Raw genomic sequence first — 20,975 nt, 5'->3', positions numbered from 1 at the left:
GCATTGGAACAAGCTGCCCAGGGAAGTGGGCATACCATCCCTGGAGGTATTTGAAAGACGTGTAGATGTGGTGCTTAGGGACATGGTGTAGTGATGGACTTGGCACTGCTAGGTTAATGGTTGGACTTGATGATCTTGAAGGTCTTTTCCAACATAAACAATTCTATGATTCTATGAATATAGAATTCTTTCACGACTTTAAAAGAAGGTAATGTTAACTTAAAAGGAAAAAATTAGATTGAACATAACTGTATGCATTCTCTTTAAAACAGCATTGTCCACAAATTGCAAACTAAAAGCCATCTCTTTCTTCAGGTTAGTAAGTGTAGCCTATCTAACACCAGTGAATATGGTTAGGACTTTTATGTAAGAGGGCAGCCAGAGGCAGGATTAAGAATTGCCAAATGAGATAGGGTGGTAAATTGAAAATTCACGGGCATTTTCAATCGAGCAAGTAATTTGCTTGGGCTAACAGACTTGGGGCAAAAAGGGAGGAGAGGAAAACAAACCCCATACTTAATCAGACATACTTTTTTCAAAAGCATTCAGTGTAGGCTATTATTTCCTTTGGCCTATCATCTTATCTCTAAGTCAAATCTGAGATGTGTTGGCACATGCACTGAGGAAGTCTCATTCTTAACTGGGGAACGTAGAAGAGCTCAGGTAACGTCCACTGCACAGTGCAGCAGAGTGAATCGGTACCCAGCGCAGCTCCAAGCATAACACAAAGCACCTCAGTCCAGGCCCAGCATCACTCTGGTGCTTCCGAGGCTTCCTAGGCAAGCCAGCTCAGTTCGGTTTTTGACAGAACTACCAGGAGTTTCAGCAGTGTTAACATTGTTAATTGTCAGTATAAGGGATTGCAAACATGATGCTTACTGTGGAGGGGTGTCTGCGAGTTAATTTTTAACAGTATTTATAATAAGGCAAGGTTCTAAAATCAACTAACACCTTGGACCTTAGACCTTGCTAAAGGACCTTCGTCATACACTAAAACAGTAAATAAACATATTATTTTCTATTAGTATTCATAGCATATAGAGATTATATAATTACAGAAAAGATATTGTTGTCCCATCATATTCCATGACCACCTCTTTTTAAAATGACCTTACATTCGTGTGTTATCTTGGGTGAAGAGTGGAGACAGCTGAAAAAACTCACAGTGATACTTTTTTCATACCCTTTCAGTGATGTCAGTAGAGATTCTGTCATTGGATTCAGCAGGCACTGGCTTCTTGTTATTACGCTTCAGTGCAAGGGACAAGTGCCAGGGCATTTTTCGTAAAGATTTCTGTCAGTAAAACCAGGAGCTTCGTGCTTGGTAGTTCTTTATATAAATCCATCACATCTTTTTTCAGTAAGTCACAAAACTATTCTTTACCAGTAGGACAGTAATTACGGATGGACCATAGAAAATGGAGTCCTTCCACTGCAGGAAATAATTTAGTTATGATACTCTTTTTTAACTTTATGATATTTTTCAGCATTAGCAAATTAACAGCAGAGAAAGGTAGTTAAGTATGAATTATGTTATTTCTGATCTAAACAGTTCCTGTATCTTCCCAAACATAATTGAAACAATGTGTAAGAGCAAATTTGATGGACACAGTATTAATGTTATAGATAATAAAGTTTGACATTTATTGGGGGAAATTTCACTTTAAAAAGGACTTTTTTGGAATGAATATCCTATCTCTGTACTTTTGATTTCAGTAAAGATCACGGTACTGTCTTTAGAATTTGAAAACTCTTTTTATTAAAGACTTGTGTGGACATAGAGTCTCCGTCTATTGGAGGAGAAATTAAACACTGCATAGGAAATACCATGAAGCCTCGTTAATGCATTAAAGTGTGATGAACTGTGTTTAATCTGAGAATGAGCTCATAATGGGACAAAGTCAGGTTTATGCAGACTTGGAAAACATCAGAGGTTTCATTCAATTAACAAAAGTGCCAATAATGGTGATCATTTCCTGAATGTAGCATTCTAATCACTAAAAACAATGCAATATCATAAGCATACAATGCAACTATTGGGATTATATCTGTAAAACACACATATGTTAAATACAGACAAGAAATCATTTGAGTTTGAGAAATCTGCTTGGAACAGACCTTCCAGGAGATTTGCTGCGTGACCATGTTGTAGTGTCATCCTGCAGATTCTATTATACACTGGAGTATTTGGGATGACTATTGTAAAGCAGAATACCTGTATGTTTTTCTCATAAGGTCAGTCATGCTAAAAACTCTCCAGGAATGGTTTTTTTTCCCCTGTATTCTGAGAGTTTGAGTCACAATTTAGAAAAAGTAAGGGAGGCGAAAACCAAGAAAATTTTGGAGGTGAAGCTAAAAAAAATCTGGAAAATGTGTGAAATCTAAAAAAGCTAAAATTGGTTTCTCCCTTTCCTTTAAGAGGGATGAATAATAAAATATATCCAGATTTACCTTAGTTATGCAATAATCGCTCATGTTATTGTGGAGGGGCATGACAATCTAGTTAATGTCCCCATTGTGTAACTTCTATCTCTTTAGAAGAAAAACTTTGGTTACCTTTGTTTGCCTGATACATGGAAAAACAACCTATGCTGTTCAAGTACGTCAGCTGCTGGTGACAAATGATGAAACACTAATACCCAGTCTTGCTGATTTGGTTAAATGCAGTTATCAACTTCACTTTTCTCATGTCTGGAGTACCACCCACACAAAGCCAGGTAGCAATGTTCTCCCACTGAGATGGATACTCTCATCTAGTGCAAGTGTGCCAGCTTCTTCCCCTGCTATTCTCATCGCCAGGGAACTACTGAGACAAAAAATTGGGAATATAAGTACTTCTACTACATTAAACATAGAGGAGGATAAATGTCATTAAAAATGTGGCATCTCTTCCAGATGTTAATCATACTCAGAGATGGAGTTAAGGGTTCAAAATTTTAACTGATGTACCTTTAAATGCACTAAGTCACAGTAAGCACTGTTTCTTACAGCAATACTGCATGAGTGAAAACAACTGTTTTATTTTCTGAAAGTGGTTTGCTTCCTCCATGACATCACCATCCCCAGTGTTTGACATCATAAGCATTTGCATGGCAGCCATCCACAGTCACAGGCAGGATGTCCAACAGGAGGGCTGAGCTGCAGGAAATAAGCTTCAGGAGCAGTAACCTTTATTTAATGGACTATACGTATTTGAGCAAGGTAAAGGTCAAGAGATATGGAGGACTATAAAAAGGTCTCTCTAGATTGGTGTGATTTCAGTGTTTGCCTTGAGCTACTGGCCAGTTTAAAAAAAAAAAAAACAACTTGGATATTGCTTCTATGACTGTGGCCAGTTGCATATGCATGAATTAGCTAGCTGATTGGCACTATTTCAATTTCCCTGTTGCACATGCAAAGCAAAATGAGGAAGAAGTGAGTCAGGGTCTAGTTTTCAATTTTTTCCTTGTTTCCAAGGACCAGTTGAACTACACCCAAGCAATTCTGAATCTCATTTATTGTGCAAGTCTCGATACTCCTAATCATTAAAAAGAAAAATTATCGTTCTGTACTATGTGTAATGAACAGTAACAGACAACATCTAGAAAAAACTGGAGTAACAAAGAAAGAGATGTGTAACCATTTGCAATTAGAACTTTTCCTTGCATGTATCTAACCTGTCTTCTTGCTTCATGATGTACATAATTAAATTACCACAGATTGATTCCACCTAAAACATGCTATTTTTGAAGAAATCAGGCAATTAGTTGCCATGGCAACCCAATTAAGCCAGTTTTATACCCCTTATCTTAATTGCTGTATTAATTGAGAAGAGAAAATAAATTGAATACTCATCCATTTCTTGCCATTTTAAATTTCAGTAAAATATGAATTGCACACAGAACATTGTTTTAATTTGTCATCACGGACTCATGATTAGGAAAAGAAATTAGAATGCTGAAAACACTATTTAAGACGGATGGCATATGTCAGCAGCAATTTGATATGCTGAAAGAGCTGTGCTCTTTTGAAATGTAATTACTCAAAACTAGGATCTGCATATATTATTTGAGTGAATGAATGAAGGATTGTAACTTTTAAAGACTATTTATTTTATAAATTTTGAAAAATATCTATATGCCAATACATACAGAAAATGCATAGGAAATTTCAACTCATGGGAGATTTGGGACCTCTTTTACACAAAATGTCAGCATATGGCACTTATGAGACCAGTTTTCAAATATGTCAGATTCTGAGCAGCACACCCAACTTTTGGTATCTTCCCACTCCACTGGTTCCATTTACTTGGTTGAACCATTAATAGAGTTCAGCTTGAACAGAAAATGTAATGGAATACGCCTGTCTGAATGGGATTTATGCCTGCAGTGAGGGTACCTGCTGCCAAATCACCTAGTATGGACACATTTTCTGATTAGAAAAACAGCATATGGAGGAAAAAAAAAAACATATGAGGGAGGAGACAGAAATTTGTGTTTAGATTTTCATAGCAGTATGAAAGCATGAAGCATTATTTCTCACAGTCCATATCTGAAGTATAGTAATTTAAAGAGAGAACATGTTACTTGCCTAACCTCGTGCTGCACAGTCTGGTTGCATAGCTCCCTCCAAGCAATTTGGGAACTTCTACAACGCTCTTTTCATTCTTTATTCTCCTCCTTTCTTGCTGTATTCTCCTTCAGGCAAATATGAAGCTGAAAATAGAGAAATTGGTGAAAAATCCATATCCAAGGGGAGCTCCTAGGCAGTCCTACATTTTACAGTTAGTTACATGGGAGTAAAATGAAGGAAATTCTGTAGGCATCATTGCAATTCCAAATTGACCTCGATATGACTATGATTCAAATGTAGTTTATAGAAGTTTTAAGAGATAAGGCTTTATTCATGATGGTTCAGCGGAAAGGTAATTGTGCCAGAAATTAGCAAACCCACATTCTCAAAGGCTTTTTTTCCTGCTCAAATATGAAGAAAAATTTTCTTACTATAATTGCTCACTCGTTTTGTATCTGTGTAACTTTGTTAGCTAGCAAAAAAGTAGAAGCAGGAAAAAAATTTAGAATTGAGCTTCCTGGGTTACATAAGTGATAGTGCAAGTGGATTAAAAACTGCTGCTAAATGGTAAACCATAAATATTCTAGTCAAATTTAGAATAAATGAATTTCCACTCTGTCAGCTTGAGAGGAAATCTATATGGCAATAGATACCTTATTGCTTGCTCTAGGAATTAAATGGCCTTGTAATTTCTGCATCATGGCATAGAAGGGCATAGATAATATGTATTAATTTGATGGTGCTGGAAGCTTAATTTAATAAGAAGAAATGAGTACAGAAGTCTCTTCACCGTTCATAATGAGCATGTGAAAAGGGACAGTTCATGCTCCATTCTTCCTAAAAACTGTTCTGGCTTCCAGCAATACTGTGGCTTAGATCTGTGTGGCAGATGGATTCTCTAGAATGGTTGATTTTTCTTCTTTGGAAATTTGATAAATATTGCCACAGAACCCAAGGTCTCTGATGTTCTTAAAAAAAAAAAAAAAAGGTATAATAGTTCAAATTAAATTCCTTTTTTTCATATTTGTTTCTAATTAGATTTTGTTATGTAAAGGCATTTACATAAATATTCCTTTGCTGTAATGACCAAGATACAAACCATTCAACTTCTAAATAGAGGCGATTTCCTATGTTTAGCTTTTGATACCATTAGGTGACCTTTCTAAATGTAAGTGAAAACATGCAGTCTCATTGTCTCCCAGTCTTAACACTTTTTGATTTGTGTGTCTGGCATTTTTCTTGCTAGTTGATTTTCAATGCTTTGTTCCTTAGCTGTGCCACTAAACAAGTTATATTATTTACAAGTAAACTGACTTCCATCTGATTTATTCAAAGCCCATTTTTCACATAGCATGTGGAAATGTACTTTTTTGTGTTTGATAATCCTTGTTCTCCCTTGTGCAACTTGTTCTATTTTAGATCAAGTCAAGTTTGGTGTCAAACTAAAAAAAAGAAGTAAACTGGAAGGGAAAATATTTCTTGTAGATTTTCCTATTGGTTTTCACAAATTAAATGAAAATTTATTTACTTGAACAAATATTCTTATTATATCCAGTTTGTTTAGTTTATAATATCTTTTAAATCTTAAAATAAAAATATTTTAAATACCCAATTCTAAAAGAAAAAAAATACACCTCAGTTATTGCAAAGAGGAATTCTAAAATTTCAGAACTCAGAAAGCTCAAGGTAGGATGGACAACATCAGTTTAATTCTTTGATTTTGGGTGGTCTGTTGACGAAAGAATATGATTTTATGTTTTAAGCAGCAACGATCAAGTAATTGTTTTACTTGGATATGTTCTTAAAAACCTTTCCACTGCTTTAAGGAATATGCGTCTTCATTTTCAAGGACAATATAAACTCATCATAATCTCAGATGTCCAAATCTGTTCATTTTCTAAGTTCTGAATACATTTTTGAATGCTTGGAAAGTGTAATCAGGGCCATTTAGGCTAATCTTGAGATTTGCTGCAACTTGGAAAGGGAAAGGTGGAAGAAAAGGATCTTCATGACTTTTTTTCTCTTTGAGATGCATTTAAACAACTCTTCCATCTTGAAAATGTTCTACCAGTTTAGAACAATGTTTCTGACCAGCTTAAGTACACACTGGCAATTTAGTGTAGATGGATGGCTACTTTTAACTGCCCTCATGCTCAGCTGTACTCCTGGAAGAGAATATAGTGTCTAAACATGGTAACTGTTGTGATTCCAACTGTGCAGTGCCTAAACTGTTTCTTCCACTGTTGTTGGTGATAGAGCTCAGTTAGCGGAGAAAAACACTACTGAATGTGAAAATAGCAGGTTGACACGGCCCAGATACCAGTGTAGTCAGTGTTGTGTTCCCCAAGGCTTCTTAGCATTAAGTGAAAAAAAAGTATAAACTCAAAATGCTCCATGCAAGTCACACTTTGAGTTAAAACATATAAAAACAACTTTCATATTAATGATTTGAGGCTACACAGTTATTAGCATCTGCATTGACTATTTTAAAGCTTCTGTAGATATGCCTGCACAAGATGTGGTGAGGCATTGAGACATGACTGTGGACTTATTCACGCAGTGTGGATCCTTCTATGTCTTTTATGATGCTAACAGTAGGAAGACAAGATAGAAGTGCAGGTGTGTTTACATCATGCAAAGAAATAGCATGCTGTGTAGGCAACCCGCAGTCACACTATGAGTTTTTCTTTGGATACCCCCACAAATTAAGTCCTCAACTTTCACTGACTTTTTAGCGGTGTTTGGCTTCTTATTGTGTGAGGCATATCAGACAATCTCACCTGTTGTGTGGCAATTCCTAACTCTGTATTTTTGCTGTCATTTCAAATAAATGAAAGCTGCTGATATTTGAATGTACACTGATTAGGAATGTCTTAATTCAGTTTCAAAGCAGTCCAGATACTATCTTTAATTTCACAGCGCACAGCTCAGCCATATTAGAAATCTGTACACAACAGCATCACATTTCTGTGGAAAAACTAGAAAGTGGAACAAGAAATGGCTCTTCATGTCCATAAAAATGTTATGCTCAGATTAAATGCACATCAGCCATTCAACCATGTGATTGCTTGTTAGACATGCCATTTTATGCAAGTCTTGATACTTAAGAGAAATGCCATCTTAGTCCATGGCCATCATTGTGCCTAACTGGTATCTTTTAAGAAACTAACTGCCTGATTGGCAGTCTCATTTGAGTAGTTAGATGTCTAAATGCCATCATGGTTCCTACGGGAACTTTTTGGACCAAAACTGAATGCCAGTTTTCAAATTTCTTGGCTGTGTGTTTCTCAGAGGGCTTATAATTTAAGACTTTACACTAATAATTCTAGTATGATTCTGCATGGCTTTTCATTAAAATTCAAGTACACAGAGGTATACAAAGTATCTGTTTCTAAATTCTAGTATGATTCTGCATGGCTTTTCAATAAAATTCAAGTACACAGAAGTATACAAAGTATCTGTTTCTGTAATATTTCTTTGAAACTATTTTTTTAAAATAAAGGTAGCAACATGGTCATTTATGTTGATAGTACTAAAATCCAATTTAATAGCTACCTCTTCTGGTAACAGTCCCTTGCATTACAGATTCTAGTTCCCAGACCATAGACTCCATCATATTCTATGGCACTCGTTAACTCTTGAAATAGAATTACTTTTGTCAGTCTATTTTTCACTTGTTGCATCTTACAACAGCAGTAGCTATTGCCTAACTGAAGACTGCTATTAGAAGCTTTGTATGCAGTCTAATGCCAGGATACGAAGATGTTACCAGTCCTGATCCAATTCAGATAAGCGTATCATACATCTCCAACTGCAGCATGTTCTAAGACAAATCTGTACTTTTTTAGTGTTGCTGATCGAAGTTCCTGTCCCACAGACCTTAACTGACTTGAAAGATCTTACTTACATTTTGGTCTCATTGAAGATTACTTGTTAAGGTTCTCAGTATTGCCCTAGATTATTAAAATCAGGATTCAATAGGAAGCTTTCACTTTCAGTATGAAATTAGCCATCCTTCTGTCTCTGTTTTAGTAGCTTTTCCACATGTGAGTAATGCTGTTTCATTCATTTGTTTGTCATAGTATATTCACAGCTATGCCACTTGTGGGAGCCTTAGCAGGAATTTGAAATGATCTCTATCCCAAATGGCTCTAAAGGCACCTAAAGGTTTAAAGTGTTCAGCCTCAGGAGGAATGGCCAATTCGGTTCAGTGACAAAAATGGGAGCTGAGCTCTTTTGAAAAGCTGCTCTCAAGGGCTGTTGGACAGAGCCCTTTATGTCTTCTTTTACGCTTTAATTCTGCTTTCAGCTGCAAGGTTTTACAGTACAAATTAAGAGTTGTTTTATTTCAGAATTAAAATATGCTGTGAAAACCTTTCATTTCAAAACCAAAGCTGTCTAGAGATCATGGGATTTTTGGATTATTTCAAAGGCTTTATACTGTCAAATTTATAAAAGTCATATATTCCCAAGAGATATGTTGTGACCATTTTTCCTTGATTCATTTTTGTTGTAATTTTTATGACATGCGTGTTAACAAGCTTCAGTTTATGACCTTGACATTTGCTTATTTTTCTTCTGGAGGTCTTCATAAATCACCAGAAGATTTTGTTTAAATCATTATAAATAAACCAACCAGAGAATAAGTCATTGAAATGGACAAAAGCAATTTCCTTTCTCTCTGTTTGTGCGTAATAGTTGGCTGGCCCATAAGCCATACAAAGATAGTGAAACGTTAGCACGGCAGAGAAAATGCAGCCATATCTGCGTTTGACAAAATAACAGTACATTCATAATGCTGTTGGCTTCTTAATTTCAAAAGGCAGATTTTAATATTACTGACTTCAGAGAAAGATAAGAAGGGCACTGCATAAGACATTATCAGTCCAGTGTGGAAATAATGCATTCAAAATTAAAGACAGCAGTTTAATTAAGTGCATGAAAGGCTGGCTTTTATGATCATATTTCAAATACTCAAATGTCTTTTCATCCATTCTGCCGTATGACTTAATAATATATCAAGAACAAAAAATGTATTGGAGTCTTTCTGCAAATTCAATTAGTCCAATAAAAAGTGAAAAATAATTTCTTTTTCATTAAAAAGAACTCAACCCTAACCCTTCTGATGACAAAGTGCAAGATGAGGAGGGGGGGGAAAGCTAAAGAACTATGAAAATTCTGCCTTTGTTATGCATTTATGTGGGCATGAAACAGATGAAGTGTCACCATTAGTAACATTTGTTATTGAAAGGACTAATTGCATTCTGCTACAGTTAGTAGTTTATCAGATCCAGACCACAGGGTATTTACTTCTCCCTTAGGATGCACTCACAGTGCAGCAGTAATTCCATAGTTTATTGGGCTGCTATAGGCAGGGTAATTACGCTAAAGTGTACCTCTTTCAGTGCTAAACTTAAAATTACCATGACACATTGCACTAGTGCTTTACAGGTTAAGTGCAACCTCCTGAATCCTTTCTACCTGCTAAGGGTTTATAGCTAAGGGAAGTGCAGAAATCGTAGATCTTGTGTACTAAACCAGAAAAATGAGTAACACAAACAACCCAGAAGTGCAGCATTTCAAATGAGAAATTATTAAGGACCATATACAATGAAGTAACGTGCATTTAGAAAACATTGAGATCGGTTAAAATGGAATGACAAAGGGATCTGTAGTAAGATATTGAGCTTTAGGCTGAAAGCAGTAGGTTACTGGCTCAACCATGGCACGCATCTGTAGTGACTGAAAGTTATTGCCACTTGTCAGCTCCTCTCTGACCTCTGTGAAATGAGGTGCTAGTCTCAGTCTGGCTCCCAGTGGGCAGACATCTCTGTTACAAACACGTCCAGCGCCGCGGTTGGTTTGTCTGTCACAGCCTTGGCGCAAAGGCTTGTAGCAGTACCATGGTGAATAAACAACATCCTCACCTCTGAAGCTGGCTCTTTCAGGTCAGGGCTGAGGCAGGCTGGCAAATAATTTGAGAAAGCTTTAAAACCCTACTGCTAACACAGGGTGGCTCTGGGTAAATAAAAGATCTCATTTTCCAGAGTTGCATGTTGACAGGTTTCACTTCTGCTGACATAACTAAATGTGGCCCTAAGGGTTGTTGGGGAATGATCTGGTCCTGTTCTGTTTATGGGCACCCACCATACAAATTGATTTCTCTCTGCCGTCATTTTTCCTCTTGCTTGTCTTGTTCTTGATTCTTTTAATACAATGCTGTCTATCTAGGGGATGTTTCCTACTATGTTTCTCTCAGTATGTGTTTATGAACAGATTCTTTTCCAGATATCTATTCATGTCCTAATCTCATTTTAACTTCAAAATATTCCTCTCCCAGAGGTTTCCTTAGAATAATTATCCATACTGTAGAGAATCAGACAGGCTGCATTCTGAAAATACAGCAACGAATTTACAATAGTGACTCATCAGTTTTTTAAAGCAATAATTTTCACATAACAGAGGTAAGAACTATAAAAATTATTTCCCTTTGCAATCATGCAGGTACAAATAAAAGCAAGTGTTTATGGAAGTATGATTTAATAAACATGTTTGTTTTTTCATCTAGGCAACCCTCCCGCTACAGGTACAGGAACTTTACACATCACCTTGGAGGATGTCAATGACAATGTCCCATCCCTTTATCCAACACTGGCAAAAGTTTGTGACGATGCAAAAGATCTCAGGGTAGTGGTACTAGGAGCATCAGACAAAGACCTTCATCCCAACACAGATCCATTCAAATTTGAACTGAGTAAGCAATCTGGCCCAGAAAAATTGTGGAGAATCACCAAGCTTAACAGTAAGTCTATTCCTTTTTTTTTATGCATTTAGTTCTCCCACCTCTACATCCCAGTATACTCACCCTGAGGCTGCCCATTGTGTGAATTCAGGAGCAGTTGGGCATGAAAGTCTTGCAGGATGGACCCATTGCTGCTGCTTTACACTGTGCTGGTTTTGCTTGGACCAGCTGCCTGGTGGGACATACTAACAGTCTGTCTGCATTTTCTCTGAAATCTGAACTTTTTTCCTCTTCTTATTATGTTGACCAAACTTTTGTCTTTTAGCTTTGCATTAAAGAAAGGCTACTAATGACTTATAGTTTTGTAAAGATTACCATATTTCATAGCATGGAATTTGTTTGCATGAGATGCACAAGGCTTTGCTGTAGGACAGCATGAAACTTTTGCATGGGCTTTAGCAATGTACTTGAAAAACTTCCTGATTTTAATTTGAACTCTTCACGAAGAAAACACCCAAATGCACTGGGACCATACACTATTGGTAAGAGGATCAAAGCACATGCTATGCAATTGCAGAAGGCAATTCGTATGGCAAATTGTAGGCACAAAGTACTACATTTCTTTTTATTGTAGGTTTTTTCTATTTGTTTTCTAGCATGTATTATTTATCTCTGTCATTATCAAATCTTTTAGCAGTTCGTTTCATATTCTTAGAAAAAACTAAAGATGGATGTGATGTCTGTACCTGCCTGCAGGACGAAGTGGAGGAATCATTTTCTTTGCTGTTCTCCAAACATCAAACCACCACTCTGTTAAACCCAGTAAAAAAGTTAGCACACTCACCTGGGTGCCAATAGCTGTTATGACTCACTGTTGCTCAGGTGGAGCAGATCTGTGGATTTGAAGGGGCATTACTTCCCTTCACTGCCTTCTCAGTCAAACTAGGGAAGCAGTTAAGCAGCTTTGTTTGTACTTCCTTGCAAGAAGGGTTTTTTTCTTTGACAAATAGGTATATTCTTCCCTCTTGTGTTCCTTTGGGGATGATGTGCCTTAGCATTTCATTAGTATATTAGTTTCCACAAGCAAATTCTGCCAATAATTTGGAGACCAAATAATGTATTTAAACAAAAGGGGCTCTTAAAAGTCCCTCTTTTGGTGGGGTTTGGAATAAGATTACAATTAGCTCTCAGCCCATGAAAGGATTTCTGTACTGCCTTTTCTTACCTCCAAGTCAATTCTTTAATCTTTTCCTTAAAGTGTTCTCATTTTCTTCTTAGTTTCCATGAGTAACTGTGGCATGTCTGATACTGTTTGCAGATTCCTCTTCCCTTCTGAACAACCACTATTTGGCTAATTCTCACCTTATCCTTTGCAGATACTCATGCCCAGGTCATCCTGCTTCAAAACCTGAAAAAGGCCAATTACAACATCCCAATCTCAGTGACAGATTCTGGAAAACCGCCTCTGACTAACAACACAGAACTGAAATTACAAGTGTGTTCCTGCAAGAAATCCAAAATGGACTGCAGTGCAACTGATGCCCTTCATATCAGCATGACCCTTATCCTTCTTTCACTCTTCAGTATATTTTGTAAGTCTTTTCCTGAACTGTAAGTAACAGTTAGCAATTTTTTTTTTCTTATTTTTGTGCTGCATAAGAAAACCTACCAAGGGAGAAGTTAAATTCATACATTGATATCATAATGCAGTAAGTTTGGGGTTTTCTTCCTGAGGAAGTAGCTATAAGAAAGAGGGAGGGGAAGGTTTTTTCATAATCAAAAAATAGCAACGAATGCCTGGCTGTCAAATTAAGAAATGGAAGCAATAATTTTAAGAAGAATCAAAGAGAATTAGAGCTAACATGTGATAAACTAAGAAGTACCAGCTGTAGTAGCAGATTTGTGAGACTCTCTCTTTCATCTCTCCCCACCTGAATTCAATTCAAAAATAGAAACAGGAGATTAAAGGTGTTCTTGTAACAATAGCTGTTCTGGGTCACCATGAAAATGAGTACTGTCTGCTTCAATCTATTCCTCTGTATGAAGTGTGCAAGCAACTGGAACGTGAGGAACTTATTCAAGATTCTGGACGTAGAGCCACCCAGAATTGATAATCAAATTGCAAGTCTGGGTTGGAGGGCAGAGAGAACTGATACGTAAAGGAAGCTTCTGCTGCTTCTGAGAAAGCTTTCTAAAAGAGACTTACAAAATTCCTAGTTTGAATTGGAAGGTGTAAAAAAAAAAAATCTCAGAATGACTGAAGAGTAGGAATTCAAAGCCATGGAATCCCAACATCTAACCTAGATGTGTCCCTGGCTTGTCCTGTGACAGCTTCCAGCAATTTTTTTGGTGCAGTATTATTTTGAGTTCCTTATCTGTTAAAAAGGAATAGCTGTATCTTATAACTATGATAGTAAATCTGTTATTTGAGGATTATTACCACCATCTTATGTTAGTAAAATACATTGTATGGTGAATTAATACTTGAGCCATGGTGAAAGATCTTATATTCCTGATGAGATAAAATCTACCATGAGGCAGAGATAGTTTACACATCTGAGGCTTGGTGTATGCTTGATTACACATCTTGTCAGTTTTTTTCTTACAGTATATTACTTTTATCCCAAAAGGTTAGCATGAAGGTCGTGGTGAGAGAATTAGAACTAGCTAATGTTTGTGATGCTCTTTGAAGATGAAAAGGATTATATAAATGCTAAGTGCAAATTCACGTTCTTTGTTCCAATCACTGACATCTGAAGTATCTCCATTGCCTTTGGTTCAGTTATTCTGGGTTTAGTCTGCTGGAACCAAATGCAGACTTCAGCTGTTAGAAGTAATATATTAAAAATATTTGACAGTACGTGACACTATCACATCAGTGATATAAATATGCAGCCCATTGATTCAAATATATTCTTGTTACCACTTCATAAATGTTGCTGGTGCTATACTAGGCATGACTTTCACCACTGGAATTACTTTCTTATCTGACATGATTTGCACTTGAACTTTATTTACATTAATGCATCTGCCCAGAATATAATGAGGTAGAGAAAAGCTTTTTGCTTTTGAAAGTAATCATGTTGCTTTTTTCTATCCCCCAAAGAAGCCTCATCATTCTCCTTACACTGAATTATAAAAAGCCCTTCTAGGTACTGGAAAGCTCTTCTTGAGTTGCTTTTCTTGACTACAGATCTCCAGCTCAACTCTGGGCAGAATATAGGCCCCTGACATCTGCACGGTACGTGGTGCTTTGAATGACAGGGATTCCCTCTTCTACTGTAAAAGAATAAGTAGCACTGAATAGTCTCTACACTGTGAAACAATACAGCCTAGAGCTGTTCTGCAAACTTACATTCGTTCAGAGTACTGTAACAAGTATGGAGAGAGTTGTAACTTTAAACAAAGGGTGGAGTAAGATTATGCACATGATCTGCCAGCAGTGTGATGTTCCAGTCTGTTGTCTGAGCAATAAAACCAAAACAAAGGGAAATAGTGGGTGAGTTGAAGGGAAGGGGAAAGAAAGATCTCCCTCTTGGGACAGAGGCTGTTTTATACACAGTTGTTGTGAGTGAGAGCATGAATTCCACAAATAGACTTCAGCATAGAGAGACCTAATCCTCAATACAGGACCTTTTTTTTTTTGCTAAAATTTGCTACTATTCAGCTGTGTGGCTTGGGTTCACCCAGTCACACAGAGCGAGGGTGGTATTCCATGTCTGGTACAGCTACCTAATCATGCTTGTGCAAAGCCAGCAAGCATAACAATGTTCATAACCGTTTTCCTCAGGTGTAAATGACTACATGGAGACATAGAAGAATGAGGCTGGGAGCCAGTTAAAATAATATGGTTCTGTATTTGAATTTCTCTAAAATGTGCTGGTATCATTGCATTCCCAATTCATTTTCACACATAGGTTTTTTTTATAACTGCAATTAGTTCCATTGCAATGTTTTGCATAGTCCAAATATTTATCAGAGTAATCAAAGATTACGATGCCATAAAAACAAAGAGAACTTTAGTGCTTATTGAACAGATGAAATATCCCATTTCTAGTGGCAAGTTATGGGTTTAATTTTTGCAAAAGCCCTTACGTGGCTCGCTTTCCTCCCAGTGTTTATGTTTTATGAGGCTCTTGTTCCTAGGAGGTAAATCCTTCAGTCAAATGAACTTTGTTATTCATGCCAAAGTATTTCTTTTTGTATTTGACATCTGGTGTGAGGATAGATAGCCCTATGAAAGAGCTGTTCATGGTAGAAAAGCCCTGCATGAATCTCCTCCCCATACAAAACATCTTGGTATTATCATTTAAATGGTGCAATTATTATCTATACTTAGAATATGTGCCTCCTTTGTAAATCATGGAAGAAGTCATATGTGGTAGATTTCTGAAGTATCTGAGCATAGAACTGAAAAGCCTGATTAAAACTGTAATGCAATGCAAAAAGCAGCAGTTTTGCCTATTCTGCAGCTGCCCTACTGTGTTCAGTATATTGAAGGATAATGGGATACAGACCGCAGAGTTGCCCAGAAGCCCTTGGAAAGGTAGATACACTTGGAACAAGAAAAATTTAGGAGTTCTTGTCAGCCAGAAATAGAAAATATAAGCTGCCAAAGTATATGGGCAGATTGCTGGTTTTCCACAACAAAACAGTAAGGTGTTTGGTGGAATTAAAAGACAATGAATACAGAGCTGATTGAAAAAAGGAGCATCTTTGCATATTTTGTACTTCATCTAACTTATTAGCACTGGGAATCGCTGAAGTCAAGCTGGGAAGATGTATAGTGGACAAGTAAAGGACTTTCCAAAATTATAATAGTTAATGCTAACAAATATTGGAAAGAATATTAAATCTTATCTGTCATTAATGCAGACACCATGTTTAAGATGAGACCTAGTGTAGTGGCATCTTGTCCTCTAGTCAGCTTTCTCCTGCTGGAGATAAGATAGGACAAAAATATTCAGGTATAATTTAGAATTTAGCAATTCAGATTGAGGAAAAAAGAACAGATCAAAAAATAGATCTGGGTTCCTAGTCAGGGAGGACTACCTGAGGAAGAGAAAAAGTGGGAGAAAAAGAAAACGTGTTATGCAGCATGTCTCGTGCTGGGTCTGAGATTGTCCATGTTGTCCCTTACTGCTGTATTGTCTCAGTTATCTCATGTTTTCAACTGACACAGCTAAAATAGCTCTGTTCAGAATGAACGTAACCAGAGTGATGCGCTCAACAACACTAGAATTATAAACATGTTCCCTCTGGAAGGCTCCTGAACATTTTTAGTAAGAGAATATCTATGACATTCCATAAGGATGAGGGATGGAGCTAGAGGGAAAAAATGAGCCCCTTATTGCATCCTACAAATTGGTAGCTGATATTTCATTTAGGTGTTGGTTGAACAATACCTAACAGGGAGAATAGCTGTCCTTGAAAATTTTGCTTAAGTGTCATCAATTTCACAACAAATCATTGTAAATATATGTTTAACAAACATTTAACAGCAATCTCTTCTCAAGATATATTGAGGTCGGTAAAGCTGGTTTTTGTCCACTGGAAATGACACAGCAGAGTAAGTTTCCATAAGGAACTTGGTCAGAACAAGCCAAATCAAAGACATACAGCAAAGAACTTTTGGGACTTAAGTTACATACAGGTGACTGAGAAAACAAAGCAAACTAAAAAAGTAAAAGATAAGATAAAAACAAATTTGTGTATATTGTCATAATGAACTCGGCAACAAAAACTGCTCCTGGCCCTATGGGAGACTGTGAAAGAGCTACTCTAGCTGGCAGAACTAGGCTTTATATCAAGTACAAATTATTTATATTATTCTTATTTAAAGGAGTATTTAAATTCTGGACTTTTGATTTGACAACAATTATTTCACTTAATTGCATAATCATAGAATGATAATTGCATTTCATATTTCCTTTTGTATTCTACCAACATAAAAGACCAAGTTAGATTCAAATGTGTTGAATTAAGGGACTAAAATAAGAACCAAAGGCACAACAGTCATGTCCCGAACAAGCAGAATTCAGAGCAATTCCATTAGTAGGTCAGTCACACTAGCAATAATATTTTACTTAAATTTCCGTGTTAGAAAAAGACTGGACTTTAAACACCTCATCTTGAAAAAAAAATCTGATATCTTAGTTGACTGTCAACCATTGATAAGAAACTTTTTTTTGTTAACCTAGCCAGTGGACTACAAAGTTGTAAGTTGACTTGAGCTTAAATAAGTATTCCATTATTATGAACAGAAAGTAAGGTGAGAGACTGGGGGAGAAATACTGCTATGAAGAAATTAAATAAGCTGGAGGTCTCTACATTGAAATTAATTTGTTAAACTGAGGGTGAAAGGCCTCAGGTGTGTTGAAAAACAGAGACTCACACAGATGTTTGTGCTGCGATTGCAAAGAAGCCTTAGAGATACTCTTGAATTTAACTCCCTATTAATTTCCACTAACTTTTCCTGTTTTAAAGTCTGCTGCCCCCACCATAATGTTTTTTCTGATTTTGAGGAATGCAGCTACAGGGTCAATAGACAAAATATCTTTTTTTTTTTTCTTCCCTTGAAAATTATGTATTTGGTATTAAACCATTAAAAAATTCAAATTTTATTAAACTGGTGGATTTGAATTTACCTGAACCTAGACAGCCAGAGTTAAAATTGCAGTGTTATCTTTCAACTAGTTCATTTTTCAAAGCAACAGAAGCATCTGTATCTCTTGTATATCCTATGTTATTTGTGCAGGAACATCAAACGTCTGAAGACTGAAGCAATGCATTCTTGAATGGCATCAGACTAAGACAAATCATAGCAGGTTTCAAATGGAAAAGACCTTTAAGGTCATTGCTCTTTCCATTACAAGTGCACATTTGCTACCTGCAGATTCACAGTTTTCAGCCTTTATTGTGAGTTACTTGGCTTAGTTTTAGACAATCAGGTAGTATATTTTTTTCAGAGCTCAACTACTATTTAGTTTTTACAGTAGGATTTTTGTTTTTCCCAAGAAAAAAAGAAAAAGTTCATCCCTGTTCTGTGTAGTTCCAAAGAGGAAGCTTCAGAGGAACCATTCCCAATAGGTAATTTGCTAAAAACAATACCTTTTTTTTGTTTTTTTTTAAATCTTTTAGGTTGCTTTAGCATATTTTAATCTTTTATAGCAATTTTCTACTTTTCAGAGCAGTGGCTTTTTTTTTTTTTTTTAAATCAGTTTAATGAGCAAGACTAGGAAATCTTCCAAGATAAATTTTCCCACTTCTGAGAGGTAAATTATCCCTATATGGGCTAGAATTTCAAAAACTACCAAGATGTGGAGAGTTTTGCTGTGAAAGGTGGGTTGTTGTTGTGTTTGGGTTTTTGGTTGTTGGTTTTTGGGGGGTTGTGTGTTTTGTTTTGGTTTTTTTTTTGGTTTTTGCAGTATTCTAATTTAAGTTATGTTCTTGCATTAGAGCACATACCATATGGGTAGCAGCTAAATGATGCTACCCAAGTAATTGGAAATTACTCACATCTAGTGAGTTCCAGTAATGTATGAATCTCACTTCCTAAAATCAATAACAGCAGCAATATCCACTATTACTCTAATACTTACTGTCTTTGTTACAGATGCTTTTGTCCATATTAACATTATCATTGTTACTGCTAAATTATCAGTGAACAGAGATGCGTTCTCAAATGCGTGTATGAGAAAAATACCATTGTTGCTTGCCTCCTTAAAGATTTTGGTTGACTAGACTCTAGTAAGGAAAGGATGATTTGGGGGTTAAGGGATTGCATTCAAATTGAGGCAGTCTTGATTTGAATCTCACTTTTAACGCAGACCTCTGTGTCCAGTCTTCTGACTTCTCTGCAGGTATGCTCAGTCCTCCAATTAGTTGTGCAGTTGGCTTTGGGAGCCCACCTAAAGTTAATGGGGCCTGAAATGGCACAGAAGTCCATAATATATGTACATAATTGGAGACAGGATGTTTATATACCTAGTCATATAGACATGACAAATAGAAATTGTACATCAGCATGTTTAAAATGTACTTAATGACATTACATTTTATTGAGTCAATTAGGTGGGAAATGGCATTTTACGCACATTTTAAACCATCCAAACATGTTCCAGAAGTATAAAGGTGAAAAAATATGACAGTTTAGAAGATGCGTGTTTGAAATGCAGAAGAGAAAAATGTTACTAGCAAATAACTCCTTCCCTAAGAGCTGTAATATTGTTCCTGATGGTCATTCTGTAGACATGAAATGAACATTTAAAGAGATTGGTTTGATAGACCATTCAGTGTTGTGAATTCAAATGAACATTTTATGTTTTCATTTTCTCAACAGTTCTCAACAGTAACTGTTGATATATAATATTTTGTATTTCTTTTCTGAACAACCTCTTAAAGTCACATAAATATCTAACTTCAGATACTTATCATCTGAATTGTTCTGGGGTGGACTATGACTAAAAACCAGAACTGAATAAATGACCAGTTAAAATATTTTTTCTGTCATTAATGGCCACTATACACCATGGGATTTTTGTTTCTTTTAATATCCTTGGATATTTCCCCACTCTATAACATCCAAACACCTCAAGATGTGCTCTCCATGCGGACAGCTTGCTATTCAGCTTTAGATGTGGTATGTGATACTAAAGATGAATGGGGAGATTTGTTGTGCCTGAAGGTTAGATGATGTTGCTTTTGCTTCTCTACTAGACAGCTGGTACTTACAAAGTCCTTTAAAATGCCATTGATGTTTGGAGTATTTCAGACCACAGCTTAAAGCCTTCCTTTAACCATACACTTAATTTGTAGATGTCACTGGTTAGTAAGTAAGTAAGCTCTCATGCTTACGAGTTAGTCTTGAAAAATTTTGAAATAGTCATGTTGATATCAACATAGCCAAACCTGGCAATTTTCTAATTTGATTTCTCCTTTTCCATGGCTTCTAAGCGTAATACTTTCCTCTCATTTTTATTCTTGCTTAATAAGAGGTTTTTTCAGATGATTCTTTCAGTATTTCAAGCTGGGATTAGTGTATACCTACAGATCTGAATGTGTCTGGACTACTTACTTATGTTCATGTTCTATTTATTAAAAACTGATAGTAAACTAAGCTGTACTGCTGTGGAAGATGAGATCTGACTGCTTAAGCTGTTACACGTTGCTTTAAAAGGTTGGCTAGCTATTACATTTGATGCATTTCATTTTCAGCACAAATATGAAAAATTAGGAGACTTATTCAATGCTACTATTTCAAAACTGTACTTATTAATTTCACTTGCTGAATATTTTCAACTGTTCAGCTAAATTTATCAGATTAGAGTATGAGAAAATATACTTCCATACTGCAGGCAGTCACCTCTGCAATTGTTTTGTTTTGAAAGAACTGGAAAAGAAAGGAAGCATTTATTTCCTATTGGTCAAATGAAGGTGACATTGCTTTGGCAAAGTATCCAGCTAAAATTCATATCAATTAAAAAAAAAAATTATCTAGAACATCTTAGCTGCGTTACCCTAGAAATCCTTCTCAGCCCTGCCGAGAAGGACTTGGGGGTACTGGTGGATGAAAAGCTGGACATGAGCCGACAACGTGCACTCGCAGTCCAGAAGGCCAACCGCATCCCGGGCTGCATCAAAAGCAGCGTGGCCAGCAGGACGAGGGCGGGGCTTCCGGCCC

At 36.5% G+C, this 20,975-nt stretch overlaps 1 protein-coding gene across 1 annotated transcript in view; it reads left to right on the top strand.

The window, feature by feature from the left end:
• Nucleotides 1–11,119: 11,119 nt before the first annotated feature.
• Nucleotides 11,120–20,975, top strand: part of LOC104073242 (cadherin-13-like) — a gene marked incomplete at its 5' end in the record, with an annotated part of 20,088 nt that continues 10,232 nt past the window's right edge. The window contains 2 exons of the mRNA XM_009572947.1: nt 11,120–11,353; nt 12,670–12,885. Of these exons, the coding sequence (XP_009571242.1) occupies nt 11,120–11,353; nt 12,670–12,885 (450 nt within the window). The remainder of the gene's footprint in view (nt 11,354–12,669; nt 12,886–20,975) is intronic.

This window comes from Fulmarus glacialis, unplaced genomic scaffold (assembly GCF_000690835.1).
Source record: "Fulmarus glacialis isolate BGI_N327 unplaced genomic scaffold, ASM69083v1 scaffold2200, whole genome shotgun sequence".
Classification (NCBI taxonomy): Eukaryota; Metazoa; Chordata; class Aves; order Procellariiformes; family Procellariidae; genus Fulmarus; species Fulmarus glacialis.
Note: the sequence above shows the minus strand (reverse complement) of the source record. Positions and strands in the feature narration are given on the sequence as shown.